The following is an 18,394-nucleotide window of genomic DNA, read 5'->3' as shown; positions in this document are numbered from 1 at the left end:
TCCAATTGAAAATTTGTGGCTGAAGTTGAAAAGGGCTGTTCACTCATGATCCCCTTGCAATCTGACAGATCTTGAGCAGTTTTATAAAGAAGAATGCGGAAAAATTACAGTGTCCAGATGTGCAAAGCGGATAGAGACCTATCCACACAGACACAAGGCTGTAATTGCTGCCAAAAGTGAATCTACTAAATACTGACTTTGAAGGGGGTGAATGCCTATGCAATCAATTATTTTGAGTTTGATATTTGTAATTAATTTAGAACACTTTGTAGTGATCTACTTTCACTTTGACACAAGGGTCTTTTTTTGTTGATCAGTGTCAAAAAAAGCCAGATTAAATCCATTGTGATTTAATGTTGTAAAACAATAAAACAGGAAAACTTCCAAGGGGGATGAATACTTCTTATAGGCACTGTGAATAGAGGTACAAAATTAGCCACTCGCCAGTCCTCCAGGACCTCGTGTTTGGCTAGAGAGGACACAATGATACTGGTCAAGGGCCCAGCCATCTCGGGTCTTACCTCCTTCAATAACATGGGGCAAATCCCATCAGGCCTGGGGATTTATCAACCTTAATACTCCTTCGGAAGCCCAACCTTGACCTCTGACTGGTCTAACATATGTATTCACTCAGCATTGACTTCTGAAGCGTTACATACTTTTCCTTTTTCTTCTTGACTAAATTCATCACCCCTCTGGATATCCAAGGTCCTCTAATCTTTCCAATTCCACCTTTCCTTCCCACAGGAACATACTTTTCCTGTACTCGGGGCAATTGATCTTTAAAGACCCTCAACAATGAGTACTCTTAGGGGGAGCGACCTACCTGGGGGGAGCAACAGTGGCCATGCCTCTGTAACTGAGTCTGGGCCTGTGGCTCAGAAGGACAATGGCAGTAGTAATAGAGGACTCTATCGTCAGGGGGGCAGATAAGCAATTCTGTGGACATGAAAAGGAAACACGGTGTGCAGCTAGAAATCGTGATTTCTGGATAATTGGGACCTCCTGGGGCAAGTGGGAAATTGTACCACAGAGACAAAATTCAAAAGGATGAAGAATGCAGGACTGAAGGTGCTGTATTTAAATGTGCATAGCATTCAAAATAAGGATATACTTTGTATCAAAAGGACAGGTAGGAAGGCCTAGGTGGTGGTGTGGCTGCGTTGGCAAGAGATGGAATTACGTCTTTAGAAAGAGGTGACATAGAGTCAGAGAATGTTGAATCTTTGTGGGTGGAGTTAAGAAACTGCAAGGGTTAAAAAGAACCATTATGGGAATCATATACAGGCCTCCAAATAGTAGTCAAGATGTGCAGTTAAGATTGCAAATGGAGCTGGGAAAGGCATGTAATCAGGGTAATGACACAATTGTAATGGGGGACTTTAATATGCAAGGAAATTAGGAAAATCAGGTTGGTGTTGGATCACAAGAGAGGGAATTTGTTGAATGCCTTTGAGATGGCTTTTTAGAGCAGCTTGTGTTTGAGCCTACTTGGGGAAAGGCTATCTTTAATTGGGTGTTGTGTAATAACCCAGATCTTATTAGGGAGCTTAACGTAAAGGAACCCTTAGGAGGAAGTGATTAAAATATGATTGAATTCGTACCGCTGTTTGAGAGGGAGAAGCACAAGTCACATGTATCAGTATCACAATGGAATAAAGGGAATTACAGAGGCATGAAAGAGGAGCTTGCCCAGGGGCATTGGAGGAGGATACTGGCAGGGATGATGGTAGAGCAGAGATGGCTGGGAATAGTTCACAAGGTGCAGGATAGATATGTCCCATAGAGGAAGACGTTCTCAAATGGCAGGGGTAGGCAACCGTGGCTGATAAGGGAAGTTAAGGACTGCATAAAAGGCAAGGAAAGGATATATAAGGGAGCAAAAGTGAGTGGGAAGTTGGGTGATTGGGAAGCTTTTAAAATCCAACAAAAGGCAACTAAAAAAGATATAAAAAGGGAAAAGATGAAATATGATGCAGACTAGACAATAATGTAAAGCAAGATACCAAAAGTTTTTTCAGTTATATAAAGAGTAAACGGGAGGTGAAAGTTGATTTTTAAAAACGCAAACAACAGGAATTCTGCAGATGCTGGAAATTCAAGCAACACACATCAGAGTTGCTGGTGAATGCAGCAGGCCAGACAGCATCTCTGGGAAGAGGTACAGTCGACGTTTCAGGCCGAAACCCTTCGTCAGGACTAACTGAAGGAAGAGTTAGTAAGAGATTTGAAAGTGTGAGGGGGAGGGGGAGATCCAAAATGATAGGAGAAGACAGGAGGGGGAGGGATGGAGCCAAGAGCTGGGCAGGTGATTGGCAAAGGGGTTACGAGAGGATCATGGGACAGGAGGTCCGGGGAGAAAGACAAGCAGGGGGGGAACCCAGAGGATGGGCAAGGGGTATATTCAGAGAGACAGAGGGAGAAAAAGGAGAGTGAGAGAAAGAATGTGTGTATAAAAATAAATAACAGATGGGGTACGTGGGGGAGGTGGGGCATTAGCGGAAGTTAGAGAAGTCGATGTTCATGCCATCAGGTTGGAGGCTACCCAGACGGAATATAAGGTGTTGTTCCTCCAACCTGAGTGTGGCTTCATCTTTACAGTAGAGGAGGCCGTGGATAGACATGTCAGAATGGGAATGGGATGTGGAATTAAAATGTGTGGCCACTCGGGGTTTCTCTGGGTTCCCCCCCCACCTTGTCTTTCTCCCCGGACCTCCTGTCCCATGATCCTCTCATATCCCCTTTGCCAATCACCTGCCCAGCTCTTGGCTCCATCCCTCCCCCTCCTGTCTTCTCCTATCATTTTGGATCTCCCCCTCCCCCTCACACTTTCAAATCTCTTACTAACTCTTCTTCAGTTAGTCCTGACGAAGGGTCTTGGCCTGAAACGTCGACTGTACCTCTTCCCAGAGATGCTGCCTGGCTTGCTGCGTTCACCAGCAACTTTGAGGTGAAAGTTGATATTGGACCACTGGAAAATGATGCTGGTGAGGTAGTAATGGGGGACAAAGAAATGACAGATGAACTTAATGGGTACTATGCATCTGTCTTCACTGTGGAAGACACTAGCAGTGTGCCAGAAGTCTGTGAGAGAGTGCCATTGCTATTACAAAGGAAGAAGTGCTAGGCAAGCACCAAGGTCTTAATGTGAACAAGTCACCTTGACCAGGTGGACTACATCCCAGAATCCTGGGAGAGGTTGCTGAAGAGATATTGGTCATGATCTTTCAAGAATCATTTGATTCTCCATGGCCGTGGAGAATTGGAAGATTGCAAATGATGCTCCACTCTTTAGGAAAGGAGGAAGGCAAAAGGAATTATAGGCTAATTATCCTAAACTCAGTGGTTGGGAAAGTGTTGGAGTCTATTATCAATGATGAGGTTTTGAGTTGCTTGGAGACTAATGCTAAAATAAGTCAAAGTCAGAACGGTTTCTGTAAAGGGAAATCTTGCCTGGCAAATCTGTTAGAATTCTTCAAGGAAGTAACAAGCAGGTGGACAAAGGAGGGCAGTGGATGGTGTTTACTTAGATTTTCAGAAGGCATTTGATAAGGTGCCACACATGAGGTTGTTTAACAAGATAAAATCCTATGGTGTTACAGGAAAGATACTAGCATGAATAGAGGAATGGCTGACAGGCAGGAGGCAGTGAGTGGGAATAAAAGGAGCTGCCAGTGACTAGTGGTGTTCCTCAGGGGCCAATATTGGGACCCCTACTTTTCACATTGTTTGTCAATGATTTAGGTAATGGAATTGATGGCTTTGTGGCAAAGTTCTGTGGAGGGGTAGGTAGTGCTGAGGAAGCAATGCAATTGCAGCAAGACTTAGACAAGTTGGAAGAATGAGCAAAAAAGTGGCAGATGGAATTCAGTGATGGGAAATGTACTATAATGTATTTTGGTAAAAGGAACAATTGTACAGACTATTATCTAAATGGGTTCAAACATCAGACATGCAGAGGGTCTTTGGAGTCCTCATGCAAGACTCCCAGCAAGTTAATTTGCAGGTTGAGTCTGTGGTAAAGAAGACAAATGTTATGTTGGCATTTATGTAAAGGGGAATAGAATATAAAGCAAAGAGATGATGAGCCTTTATAAGACACTAGTCAGGTCACACTTAAAGTATTGTCAATAGTTTTGAGCCCCATAACTCAGAAAAGATGTGTTGTCGTTGGAGAAAGTCCAGAGGAGGTTCACGAGGATGACTCTGGGATGAAGGGTTTAACATATGAGGAGTGTTTGGCAGCTTTGAGCCTGTATTCACTGGAAGTTAGAAGGATGTTGGGAATAGGACCTCTTTGAAAGCTACCAAATGTTGAAAGGACTAGATAAGGTGGATGTGGAGAGGATGTTTCCTATGGTGAGGGTATCCAGAACTGGAGGGCACAGCCTCAAAATTGAGGGGGACCTTTTAGAACAGAATAGGAGGAATATTTTAGCCTGATCGTTTCCTGATCAGTCAGGACATCAAAGGATATGGCGAGAAGGCAGGTGTATGGGGTTGAGTGGAATCCGGGATTAGCCATGATGGAATGGTGGAGCAGGTTTGATAGGCTGAATGACCTAATTCTACTCCTATGTCTTGTAGTCTTATGGCCTTGTGCCTGATGGGGACATGCCAGAGAACGTGTTCCAATGAACTCTTCTTAGTTCCTGGTCTTGCTATTTGCCCTACTCCAATTTAAATCTCTCCCACTAGGACCATACCTATCCTTATCTATAACTATCCCGAAAGATAAGGAGTTGTGGTCACTGTTCCCTAAATTCTCATCTGCTGAAAAGTCAGTCATCTGGCCAGGCTACTTGTGTAACTCCAGGTCCAGTACGGCCCCTCCTCTCGTTGAACCATCCACATATTGATTTAAGAAACCTTATGGGATACACTTAACAAATTCAGCCCCATCTAAATCCCTTACACCAAGAAGATCCCAATTTATATTAGGGAAGTTGAAATCCCCAATGACAACAACCCTCTTATTTTCACACATTTCCTTCATCTGAATCTATATCTGTTCCTCAATGTCCCGGTAGCTATTACGGGGTCTGTAGTGCAATCCCATCGGTGTCATTGCATCCTTCCCATTCCTGTGTTCATCTGCAATAGGCTCGGTGTCTTACCCTTCCGTTATGTCTCCTCTGAGTACAGCAGTGATATTGTCCCTGATTAATAGTGCAACTCCACTCCCACTTTACCTCCTCCTCTATCTTTTCTAAAACTTAGGAAACCTGGTACATTAATCACCCATTCCTGCCCTCTCTCTCAATCAAGTTTCAGTAATGGCTACAACATCATATTTCCATGACCTGATCCATGCTCTAAGATCATCACCCTTACCAGCATTAACATATACACACTTCAAACTATCTGACCCATCATACATACCTGTTTTTTCGATTTTGTTTTTCAAAATTTTCCCTGATATTTACCTTCTGGTCCGATCCTTCCCTTACTGCCCTGTGGTTTCGGTTCCCAGCTCCCTGCAGATCTAGTTTAAACTCTCCCGTGTAGCATCAGCAAACCTTCCAGCCAGGGTATTTGTTCCCTTCCAATTCAGGTGCAACCCGTCCTTCTTATACAAGTCATCCCTTCCCCAGAAAAGGTTCCAATCCTCCAAAAACTTGAAGCCCCATCCCTTGTGCCATCTCTGCAGCCACTCATGCATCCTTGCCGTCACCCCTTTCCTCCCTGCACTGGCCCGTTGCACAGGGAGTAATCTGGGGATTACACCCTTGGAGGTTGCTCTCTTCAGCCTCTTTCCTAACTCTAAATACTCCCTGCATCAGGCCTCGTCCCTCTTTCTGCCCATGTTATTGGTCCCAATATGCACCACAACCTCTTGCTGTTCACCACCCCCATTGAGTATATCCCACAGCCACTCTGATACATCACGAATCTTAGCACCAGGGAAGCAACACCCCATCCTGGTGTCTCCTTTGCAGCCACAGAATCTCCTTTCTGTCCCCCTAACTATCAAGTTCCCTATAACTACCGTACTGCCTGACTTTACCGTTTCCTGCAGAGGCTCAGAGCCAGCACAGTGCCACCAGCTTGGTAGCTGCTGCCGTGATCTGATGGGTCATCCCCCTCCTCCAGCAGTATCCAAATAGCTATACTTGTTGCTGACGGGAATGGCCACAGGGAAACCCTGCACCGTCTTTATTAATCCCCTAAGTGCTCGTGGTGGTCACCCATCTACTCTCTACAGGCCTGAACTCTTGACCACCTCTTCAAAAGTCCCGTCTATAATATTTTCAGCCTCCCAAATGATGTTGAGTACATCCAACTCCAGCTTCAATTCCTTGACCTGGTCTGTCAGGCACACTTCCCGCAGATGTAATCATCAGGGAAATCGTCAGGTATCCCAGTTCTCCCATCTGACAGGAGCATTCCATCCTGACTGTTCCATATTAACAAAGAAAAAGGCTCGTCTGCTCTGAGCTATGCCTTTCCCTGTTAAGCAAAGTCTTCACACTCTATCGCTGGCTCATTCTGACAAAGGCCACTCCACTTGAGCTGGCCCTTCTTTTATTTGCAGCTAAGGTTAGGACTCTGACACCAATACTTTCCATGCCCACTCAGTCCAAAAAGACCGGTCTTGCCCGAATCTGCTCCTTCCATCATCTCTCCCGACTTCCGTAGGGCTCTGACCCAATATGTAGACTGCCTACCTGAGCCGCAAAGAAAAGACTGCTTTTACCCGAGACTGCTCTTTTTATATTCTCCCTCCTGCGCCTCTGACGCCAACACTTTCTGCACCCATGCAGTCCACAAAGACCAGTCTTGCCCAAATCTGCCCCTTTTATCATCCCTCCCAACTTCTGAAGGGCTCTGACTCGACACACACTTCACTCACCTGAGCCATGGAATATGAGGGTTTTACCAATGATTAGTAAACGAGTTGGAGTCAGATTTCTTTTTGTCTCATTTCATGCATGTTCTAGCACCCTTGTTAAACTACGGTCCACATTCACAGAGATGTATGTACAAGGGACAGAGTCTGGGGGATAATCTAGTGGTGATGGGATTTAAAGCTTTTTATGGGGGGCACTCTGGGCTGATGGTGGGTCAGCTTCTCATCATTCTGGATTCTGACTATGGATTGTTTCTACACTGGTGTAGAAATTAGCTTTATTTTTCAGATGTACTTCTGAGTATGTGTGGGGAGAGCCCGCCAGTGTTGCCATGCTTCTGGCACCAACAGAGCATGCCCACACTTAACCAGTCTATCTTTGGCCTGTGGGAGGAAATGAAGGGAATCCATGCGATCATGGGAGAACATGCAAACTCCTTACAGAGAGCAGTGCGAATTGAACCACGATTGCTGGTGTTGGAAAGTGTGACACTAATTGCTACACGCCAGGCTGCAATATTTAATATTAGCACTGCTCTCTCTCTACCAAACATAAAAACAAGAATTGGTTTGTCCTCGATGCCTGTTAAATAGCATGGCTGAATTTTGAAACAAGGAAAATGTCAGAAATAATCAACAAGTCAGGCAGCATCTATGAAGTGAGAAAGAGGTTCCTGGCATAAACATATGTGCGAGGTTTGGATAGTGGTTGACTTCAATGGAACTAGATGAATGGAGCTGTGTGCTGTTGGTAGTTCATTTATAAGTGACAATAACCGAAATTGAATGTTTCCCCAGAGAGGTCAGATTTGGATTGATAGCAGAACTGGGAGAATTAGATATTTATTAAGTAAAACTTGAGCTGCTATTCTTAATATCTTGTTGGAATAGATAAGGAAAGACTGTAGTAACGGGAAGATCATTATCGGAGAACAGGAAAGACTGTAGTAACGGGAAGGTCATTATCGGAGAACAGGGAAAGACTGAGATAAGGAAAGACTGTATAGTAACAGGAAGGTCATTATTGGAGAACAGGAAAGACTGAGGTAAGGAAAGACTGTGTAGTAATGGGAAAGTCATTATCGGAGAACAGGAAAGACTATAGTAACGGGAAGGTCATTATCGGAGAACAGGGAAAGACTGAGATAAGGAAAGACTGTATAGTAACAGGAAGGTCATTATTGGAGAACAGGAAAGACTGAGGTAAGGAAAGACTGTGTAGTAATGGGAAAGTCATTATCGGAGAACAGGAAAGACTGAGATAAGGAAAGACTGTAGTAACGGGAAGGTCATTATCAGAGAACATGGAAAAAACTGAGGTAAGGAAAGACTGTGTAGTAACGGGAGGGTCATTATCGGAGAACAGGAAAGACTGAGGTAAGGAAAGACTGTGTAGTAACGGGAAGGTCATTATCGGAGAACAGGAAAGACAGGTAAGGAAAGACTGTGTAGTAACGGGAAGGTCATTATCGGAGAACAGGAAAGACTGAGGTAAGGAAAGACTGTGTAGTAACGGGAAGGTCATTATCGGACTGAAGGTGATCAGCAAAAGAATCAAGGTTGAGATGAGAATTCTTATTTTTATTTTATTTAGCGATAGAGCACAGAATAGGCCCTTCTGGCCCTATGAACCGCACCACCCCAGCAACCCCTGACAAGCCTAATTTGATCTTAACCTAATCATGGGACAATTTACAACGACCAATTAACCTACCCGGTATGTCTTTGGACTGTAGGAGGAAACCAAAGCACCTGGAAAAATCCCAAGCATTCCACGGGGAGGTTAAATAGAGACTCAATAGACAATAGACTCCTTACGGAGGGCGCTGGGACTGAACGCTGAACTCCCATGGCCCAAGCTGTAACATCGTCGCACTGTGCTGCTGTGGTGCCCAGTCAGCATACACAAAAGCGCAATGGAAGCAGCTGAAGTAGGAACTTTTAAAACTTTTTTATAACCTGAAAATTACAGAAATTTGGGAGTACAAAGAATGCTGCCTGATACGAGGAGTCGGCAGGCTGGAGCAACTATATCAGCAGGGCATTATGAAGTAGAAGCTGAAATGGGGAACGAAATGCATTACGCCAAAGCAATTTTCACCAGGGGCTGGTGGGGACTTTCTAACTGATGTTGCTAATTTGAGGCTGAAATATGAGCAGTAGTAAGGAGACACCTTTTCAGTGTGTGAAAGTTTTTGCAATGATGCTGTTTATAGCAACTGTAAACCATTGCCACGGAAGTGGTGTATGCTTACACAGGAACAAGCAGCAGAATTAGGTGTTAAAGAGATTTTCACATCTTTCCATGAGGTACAACCCATACAAGTACCTTGGTAACTTTCAAGTTGCAAAGGAAACTTGAGAGTAGAGCTACTGCTGGGGGGATTGGTTATTTCTTCAAGGGGGAGAACAAAATACTGAGTCATCTGCACAGCAGTCACCCACCTGAATAAAAGGTGTTGATACTGCAGCCTCCTAATCTACAATACAGGCTGTTTTGTTAGAAGGTTAGGGGCCCATTCAGAATGCACACCAGGTGTTTACTGTGTTCCCCTATCGAGGAGCTTGCTGCATTATGTTACTGCTACGGCAGTGACTGAGTGGACTAGCTCTCATCCTAATACCTTTGTACATGGTACTTTTTCACAGCAGTAAAGGCACTGAATGACCCCATTAGCCTAGCAATGACACATGGTCAGTCTCCAAGTGTAATGTGAATGGACGTGCACATTCTGTCTCACTGTGCATCTTTCTCCAATTCTCTCAGCAGGGAAGAATGGGACCAGTCACCTGCCAACTGCAGTCAGTGGAGCTCCGTCTATCTCCAAAGGGCTCAGCGATGGTCCTGCCACCTCGACTTCTGCCTCTCTTACCAATCAGCAGTTGCCTCGCACATGTGGAGCCAGACAACTCACCAAATTGAAACGCTTTCTGACTACCGTGCAGCAGTTCGCCAATGACATCTCCCCAGAAATTGGAGAGCGCGTCAGAAGCTTGGTGTTGGGACTCGTGGTAGGTGAAATTGGAGAGCGTGTTAGAAGTTTGGTGTTGGGCTTTGCGGTTCGTAATTTCCTGCTGTTGATCCTCTAGTTTAGTCCATCATCACCAAACGGGTTCACTAAGCAAAATCTACACACTGATAATAGAGTTGTAGAGTTAATCAGTGCAGAAGAAGGCCATTCAGCCCAATACCCATGCTAACCAGGGTATTTTTTTTTGAGTTAGTCTCATTTGCTGCATTTGGCCCATATTCCTCTAAACCTTTCCTATCCATGAACCTGTCCAAAATGTCTTTTAATTGCATTATTTTACCTTCCTGTACTTCTTCCTCTGGCAGCTCACTCCATATTCCCACCATCTGCTGAGAGAAATAGTTGCCCCTCAGACCTCCTTTAAATTTTTGCCCCCTCACTTTAAATCTAAGCCCTCTAGTTTTAGGCTCCCCTACCTGAGAAAAAGACTGTAACAATCCAACTTATCAATGCTACTTGTGAACTTATAAAGCTCTGGAAAATTACCCCTCATCCTCAATCGCCCCAGCTTATCCCGTCTCCCTCCTTTAAGCTCCGCAGTCTCAGCCACAGCCTGTCATACCCTCTCTAGCTTAGTCATATCCTTCCTCTAGAATGACAACCAGACCTGTACACAATATTCCAGTCTCGCCAACAGCTGTGCCTTGGCATTCCAACCCTTGTACTCGTTGCTTTCATTGGATGGAGCAAGCATTCTACACACCTTCTTAAACACAAGAGATTCTGCAGATGATGGAAGTCTAGAGTTCACACAAAATGCTGGAGGAACTCAGTCGGTCACGCAGCATCCATGGAAATGAATAAGCAGTCAATATTTTAGGCCGAGACCCTTCTTCAGGGCTGGAAAGGAAGGGAAAGATGGCAAAATAAGAAGGTGGGAGGAGGAGAGGAGGACAGCTGGAAGGTGATAGATGAACCAAGGTGGGTGGGAAAGGTAAAGGGTTGGAGAGAAAGAAATCTGATAGGAGAGGAGAAGTGGATCATGAGAGAAAGAGAAGGAGAGGGGCTTTAGGGAAAGAGGTGATAGGCAGGTGAAGAGAAGAGGTAAGAGGCTCAAGTAGGGAATAGAAAAAGAGGAAAGAAAAAAAATTACTGGCAGGAGAAATCAATGTTCATGCTATCAAATTGGAGGCTACCCATATGGAATATGAGGTGTTGCTCCTCCACCCTGACAGTTCTCTGTCTCCATCTCTGGAGACAAGCTATCAATCAACATCTTTTATAAACCTACCAATTCCCACGGCTATCTTGACTATACCTCTTCCCACCATGTTTCCTGTAAAAATGCTATTCTCTTTTCTCAGTTCCTTTGTCTTCGCCATATCTGTTCCCAGGATGTGGTTTTCCTTTCCAGGACATCAGAGATGTTCCCCCTTCTTCAAAGAATGGGGTTTCATCATTGATACTGCCCTCATCCGCATGTCCTCCACTTCCCCAATTTCCCGCCGCCTTAACAGGGATAAATTCCTCTTGTCCTTACCTACTGCATAATGAGTCTCCACATCCAACATGTCATTCTCGACAACTTCCACCATCTCCAATGGGATCTTACCACCAAACACATCTTTACCTCCTCCCACCCCACTCCCCGCTTTCCACAGGAATCACTCCCTCCGTGATTCCCTTGTTCATTTGTCCTTCCCCACTAACCTCCCTCCTGGCACATATCCCTGCAAGTGACAGAAATGCTACACCTGCCCATTCACATAGAGTCGGAGGGTGTTGAATTGTTGTGGGTAGAGCTAAGGAACTGCAAGGGTAAAAAGACCAGATAAATGTGAGATGTTGCACCTCGGTAGGGCAAATGCAAGGAGACAGTACTGTACACTGTTAACAGCAAGGTCCTTAACAACAGTGTTGCTGAGCGAAGAGATCTTGGGATCCAAGTTCATAGCTGCTTGAAAGTGGGTACACATGTTGAGAAGGCTTAAGAAGTGGGTTAAGAAGGCTTATGAAATGCTTGTTTTTATGAGTCAAGGCATTGAGTTCAAAAGCAGGAGGTTATGTTGCAATTTTATAAATCTCTGGTTAGGCCACATTTGAAATATTGCATACAGTTCTGGTCGCCTCACTATAGGAAGGATATGGTGCAGAAGAGGTTCACCAGGATGTTGCCTGGTTTAGAGGGCATGTAGTTTAGCGTTGTGGATGACTGGAATGTGCTGCCTGGTATGGTGGTGGAGGCAAATACATTAGAGGCTTTTAAGAGATATGTGGATAGGCACATGGATGTAGGAAAATGGAGGGATATGGACATGGTGTAGGTAGGAGGGATAGGTGTCTGGGTGTTTTTGATTTGCTTTTCAGCTGGTTCGGCACAACATTATGGGCTGAATGGCCTGTTCCTGTGCTGTGCTCTTTGATGTATTTGTGTTCTATGACCCTGATGGGAGTTATATACAAACCCCCAAACATTTGTATGGACGTGGTCAACAAATTACAATGGGAGATAGAAAATACATGCCAGAGGAGCAATGTTGCAATAGTTTTGGGGGACTTCAATATACAGGTAGATTGGGAAAATCAGGTTGGTGCTGGATTACAGGAGGGGGAGTTTCTAGAGTGCCTATGAGACGGTTTTTAAGAGCAGCTCATGGTTGAGCCCACTAGGGGATCCGCTTTCCTGGATTGGGTGTTGTGTAATGATCTGGAATTGATTAGAGAGCTTAAGGTACAAGAACATACTTTTGGGCATGTGATCATAATGTGATAGAATTCACCCTGTCATTTGAGCAGAAGAAGCTAAAGTCAGATGTATCAGCTTTACAGTGGAGCAAAGGGAATCACAGAGGCATGAAAGAGGAGTTGGTCAAAATTGATTGGATAAGAACACTGGCAGGGATGATGGCGGAGCAGCAATGGCTGGAATTTCTGGAAGCAATTCGGAAGACACAGGATATATACGAATAAGCTCTTCTTTGGCTTTCAGCTGGGTACAGTTATCGACTTTAACTGATGTTTCGATGACAAACTCTTGGCATCTTCATCATGGAAGCCTGACAAGAGTTTATTTGTCCTATATGCCAGGAAAGCACCAGATCCTTTTTAACAGGATTATACATCCCAAAGTGGAAGAAGTATTCTAAAGGCAAGATGACACAATTGTGGCTAATAAGAGAAGGCAACTAAAAAAGATCATACAGAGGGAAAAGATGGAATATGAAAGTAAGCTAGCCAATAATATTAAAAAGGCTCTTCAGATATATGAACTGTTAAAGGGAGATGAGAATGGATATTGGACCACTGGAAAATGATGCAGGAGAGGTAGTAATGGAGGACAAGGAAATGGTGGATGAAATGAATAAGTATTTTGCATCAGTCTTCACTGTGGAAGACACTAGAAGTATGCTGGATGTTTGAGAGTGTCAGGGGGCAGAAGTGTGTGAAGTTGCCATCACTAGGGAAAAGATTCTTGGGAAATTGAAAGGTCTGGAGGTAGATAAGCCACCTGAACCAGATGGTGAACAACCCAGGGTTCTGAAAGAGATGGCTGAAGCAATTTTAAGAGACCCCTGGATAGGTACCTGGAGCTTAGAAAAATAGAGGGCTATGGGTAACCTTAGGTAATTTCTAAAGTAAATACATGTTCGGCACAGCATTGTGGGCTGAAGGGCCTATATTGTGCTGTAGGTTTTCTATGTTTTTATGTTAATTTGCAGGTTGAGTCTGTGGTGAGGAAGGCAAATGTGATGTTAGCATTTATTTCAAGAAGACGAGACTATAAAAGCAAAGATGTAATGTTGAGGCTTAATAAAACATTGGTGAGACCTCACATGGAGAATTGTGAGCAGCTTTGGGCGACTTACCTAAGAAAGGATGTTCACAAAAATAATTCTGGAAATGATAACAACACACATCAAAGTTGCTGGTGAACGCAGCATCTCTAGGAAGAGGTACAGTTGACGTTTCGGGCCGAGACCCTTCATTGTCTGGAATTGATAAGGTTGTCACATGAGGAGCATTGGATGTCTCTGGGCCTGTGCTCTGTACTCAGAGGAATTCAGAAGAATGAGAGGTGACTTCATTCAAACATATTGAATGGTGAAGCACCTTGATAGGGTGGATGTGGATGTGGAGAGGATGTTTCCCATGGTGGGGGAGTCTAGGACCAGAAGACACAGAGGGGCATCCTTTTAGAATGGAGTTGAGGAAGAATTTCTTTCTTCAGAGATTGATGAATCTGTGGAATTTGTCATCACAGGTGACTGTGGAGGCCAAGTCACTGGGTATATTTAAAGCAAAGGTTGATGGATTCTTGATTAGTCGGGGCATGAAGGGATATGGGGAGAAGACAGATAAGTGTGTAGTTCATTTCAGTAGTTCAAATTTGAACACAGAATATAATGTTAATGGTAAGACTCTTGGCAGTGTGGAGGTTCAGAGGGATCTTGGGGTCCGAGTCCATGGGACACTCAAAGCTGCTACACAGGGTGACAATGTTGTTCAGAAGGCATATCGCGTGTGGCATTCATCAACTGTGGGATGGAGTTCAAGAGCCGTGAGGTAACGTTACACTTATATAAGACCTTAATTAGACCCCACTTGGAGTACTGTGTTCATTTCTGGTCACCTCACTACAGGAATGATGTGGATACTATAGAAAGAGTGCAGAGGAGATTTACGAGGATGTTGCCTGGATTGGGGGAGCATGCCTTATGAGAATAGGTTGAGTGAACTCGGCCTTTTCTCCTTGGAATGATGGAGGATGAGAGGTGACCTGATAGAGGTGTATAAGATAATAGAAACATAGAAAATAGGTGCAGGAGTAGGCCATTCGGCCCTTCGAGCCTGCACCGCCATTTATTATGATCATGGCTGATCATCCAACTCAGAACCCTGCACCAGCCTTCCCTCCATACCCCTTGATCCCCGTAGCCACAAGGGCCATATCTAACTCCCTCTTAAATATAGCCAATGAACTGGCCTCAACCGTTTCTCTGTGGCAGAGAATTCCACAGATTCACCATTCTCTGTGTGAAGAAGTTTTTCCTAATCTCCCTCCTAAAAGGCTTCCCCTTTATCCTCAAACTGTGACCCCTCGTTCTGGACTTCGCCAACATCGGGAACAATCTTCCTGCATCTAGCCTGTCCAATCCCTTTAGGATTTTATACGTTTCAATCAGATCCCCCCTCAATCTTCTAAATTCCAACGAGTACAAGCCCAGTTCATCCAGTCTTTCTTCATATGAAAGTCCTGCCATCCCAGGAATCAATCTGGTGAACCTTCTTTGTACTCCCTCTATGGCAAGGATGTCTTTCCTCAGATTAGGGGACCAAAACTGCACACAATACTCCAGGTGTGGTCTCACCAAGGCCTTGTACAACTGCAGTAGTACCTCCCTGCTCCTGTACTCGAATCCTCTCGCTATAAATGCCAGCATACCATTCGCCTTTTTCACCGCCTGCTGTACCTGCATGCCCACTTTCAATGACTGGTGTATAATGACACCCAGGTCTCGTTGCACCTCCCCTTTTCCTAATCGGCCACCATTCAGATAATAATCTGTTTTCCTGTTTTTGCCTCCAAAGTGGATAACTTCACATTTATCCACATTAAATTGCATCTGCCATGAATTTGCCCTCTCACCCAACCTATCCAAGTCACTCTGCATCCTCTTAGCATCCTCCTCACAGCTAACACTGCCACCCAGCTTCGTGTCATCCGCAAACTTGGAGATGCTGCATTTAATGCCCTGGTCTAAGTCATTAATATATATTGTAAACAACTGGGGTCCCAGCACTGAGCCTTGCAGTACCCCACTAATCACTGCCTGCCATTCTGAAAAGGTCCCGTTTATTCCCAGTCTTTGCTTCCTGTCTGCTAACCAATTCTCCACCCACACCAATACCTTACCCCCAATACCGTGTGCTTTAAGTTTGCACACTAATCTCCTGTGTGGAACCTTGTCAAAAGCCTTTGAAAATCCAAATATACCACATCCACTGGTTCTCCCCTATCCACTCTACTAGTTACATCCTCAAAAAATTCTATGAGATTCGTCAGACATGATTTTCCTTTCACAAATCCATGCTGACTTTGTCCGATGATTTCGCCGCTTTCCAAATGTGCTGTTATCACATCTTTGATAACTGACTCCAGCAGTTTCCCCACCACCGACGTTAGGCTAACTGGTCTATAATTCCCTGGTTTCTCTCTCCCTCCTTTTTTAAAAAGTGGGGTTACATTAGCCACCCTCCAATCCTCAGGAACTAGTCCAGAATCTAACGAGTTTTGAAAAATTATCACTAATGTATCCACTATTTCTTGGGCTACTTCCTTAAGCACTCTGGGATGCAGACCATCTGGCCCTGGGGATTTATCTGCCTTTAATCCCTTCAATTTACCTAACACCACTTCCCTACTAACAAGTATTTCGCTCAGTTCCTCCATCTCACTGGACCCTCTGTCCCCTACTATTTCTGGAAGATTATTTATGTCCTCCTTAGTGAAGATAGAACCAAAGTAATTATTCAATTGGTCTGCCATGTCCTTGCTCCCCATAATCAATTCACCTGTTTCTGTCTGTAGGGGACCTACATTTGTCTTTACCAATCTTTTTCTTTTCACATATCTATAAAAGCTTTTACAGTCAGTTTTTATGTTCCCTGCCAGTTTTCTCTCATAATCTTTTTTTCCCCTTCCTAATTAAGCCCTTTGTCCTCCTCTGCTGAACTCTGAATTTCTCCCAGTCCTCAGGTGAGCCACTTTTTCTGGCTAATTTGTATGCTTCTTCTTTGGAATTGATACTATCCCTAATTTCTCTTGTCAGCCACGGGTGCACTACCTTCCTTGATTTATTCTTTTGCCAAACTGGGATGAACAATTGTTGTAGTTCATCCATGCAATCTTTAAATGCTTGCCATTGCATATCCACCGTCAATCCTTTAAGTGTCATTTGCCAGTCTATCTTAGCTAATTCACGTCTCATACCTTCAAAGTTACCCCTCTTTAAGTTCAGAACCTTTGTTTCTGAATTAACTATGTCACTCTCCATCTTAATGAAGAATTCCACCATATTATGGTCACTCTTACCCAAGGGGCCTCTCACGACAAGATTGCTAATTAACCCTTCCTCATTGCTCAAAACCCAGTCCAGAATAGCCTGCTCTCTAGTTGGTTCCTCGACATGTTGGTTCAAAAAACCATCCCGCATACATTCCAAGAAATCCTCTTCCTCAGCACTCTTACAAATTTGGTTCACTCAATCTACATGTAGATTGAAGTCACCCATTATAACTGCTGTTCCTTCATTGCACACATTTCTAATTTCCTGTTTAATACCATCCCCAACCTCACTACTACTGTTAGGTGGCCTGTACACAACTCCCACCAGCGTCTTCTGCCCCTTAGTGTTATGCAGCTCTACCCATATCGATTCCACATCTTCCCGGTTTATGTCCTTCCTTTCTATTGCGTTAATCTCCTCTTTAACCAGCAATGCCACCCCACCTCCCCTTCCTTCATGTCTATCCCTCCTGAATATTGAATATCCCTGAACGTTGAGCTCCCATCCTTGGTCACCCTGGAGCCATGTCTCTGTGATCCAACTATATCATAATCATTAATAACAATCTGCACTTTCAATTCATCCACCTTGTTATGAATGCTCCTTGCATTGACACACAAAGCCTTCAGGCGCTCTTTTACAATTCTCTTAGCCCTTATACAATTTTGTTGAAAAGTGGCCCTTTTTAATGCTTGCCCTGGATTTGTCGGCCTGCCACTTTTACTTTTCTCCTTACTACTTTTTACTTTTACCCTCACTTTACACCCCTCTGTCTCTCTGCACTTGTTCCCATCCCCCTGTTGTGAACTAACCTCCTCTCACCTAGCCTCTTTAATTTGATTCCCACCCCTCAACCATTCTAGTTTAAAGTCACCTCAGTAGCCCTCACTAATCTCCCTGCCAGGATATTGGTCCCCCTCGGATTCAAGTGTAACCCATCCTTTTTGTACAGGTCACGCCTGTGCCAAAAGAGGTCCCAATGATCCAAAAACTTGAATCCCTGCCCCCTGCTCCAATCCCTCAGCCACGCATTTATCCTCCAGCTCATTGCATTCCTACTCTCACTGTCGCGTGGCACAGGCAGTAATCCCGAGATTACTACCTTTGCGGTCCTTTTTCTCAACTCCCTTCCTAGCTCCCTATATTCTCCTTTCAGGACCTCTTCCCTTTTCCTACCTATGTCATTGGTACCTATATGTACCACGACCTCTGGCTCCTCACCCTCCCACTTCAGGATATCTTGAACACGATCAGAAATATCCCGGACCCTGGCACCAGGGAGGCAAACTACCATCCGGGTCTCTGGACTGCCTCCACAGAATCGCCTATCTGACCCCCTTACTATCGAGTTCCCTATCACAACTGCCCTCCTCTTCCTTTCCCTACCCTTCTGAGCTACAGGGCCGGATTCTGTGCCGGAGGCACAGCCACTGTCGCTTCCCACGGGTAAGCTGTCCCCCACAACAGTACTCAAACAGGAGTACCTATTGTCAAGGGGCACAGCC

At 44.5% G+C, this 18,394-nt stretch overlaps 1 protein-coding gene across 13 annotated transcripts in view; it reads left to right on the top strand.

The window, feature by feature from the left end:
- The window catches only part of cbfa2t3 (CBFA2/RUNX1 partner transcriptional co-repressor 3), a 211,687-nt gene that overhangs the window by 118,173 nt on the left and 75,120 nt on the right, over window positions 1-18,394 (top strand). For 11 of the 13 annotated variants that reach the window (XM_063067303.1, XM_063067311.1, XM_063067301.1 and 8 more), the window contains one exon: window positions 9,618-9,862. In XM_063067303.1, the coding sequence (XP_062923373.1) occupies window positions 9,618-9,862 (245 nt within the window). The remainder of the gene's footprint in view (window positions 1-9,617; window positions 9,863-18,394) is intronic. The other 2 variants (XM_063067314.1, XM_063067302.1) reach the window with 1 other exon arrangement.

This window comes from Mobula hypostoma, chromosome 14 (assembly GCF_963921235.1).
Source record: "Mobula hypostoma chromosome 14, sMobHyp1.1, whole genome shotgun sequence".
In the NCBI taxonomy this organism is placed as follows: Eukaryota; Metazoa; Chordata; class Chondrichthyes; order Myliobatiformes; family Myliobatidae; genus Mobula; species Mobula hypostoma.
The sequence above is the reverse complement of the archived record's forward strand: the minus strand, read 5'-3'. Positions and strand labels throughout refer to the sequence as shown.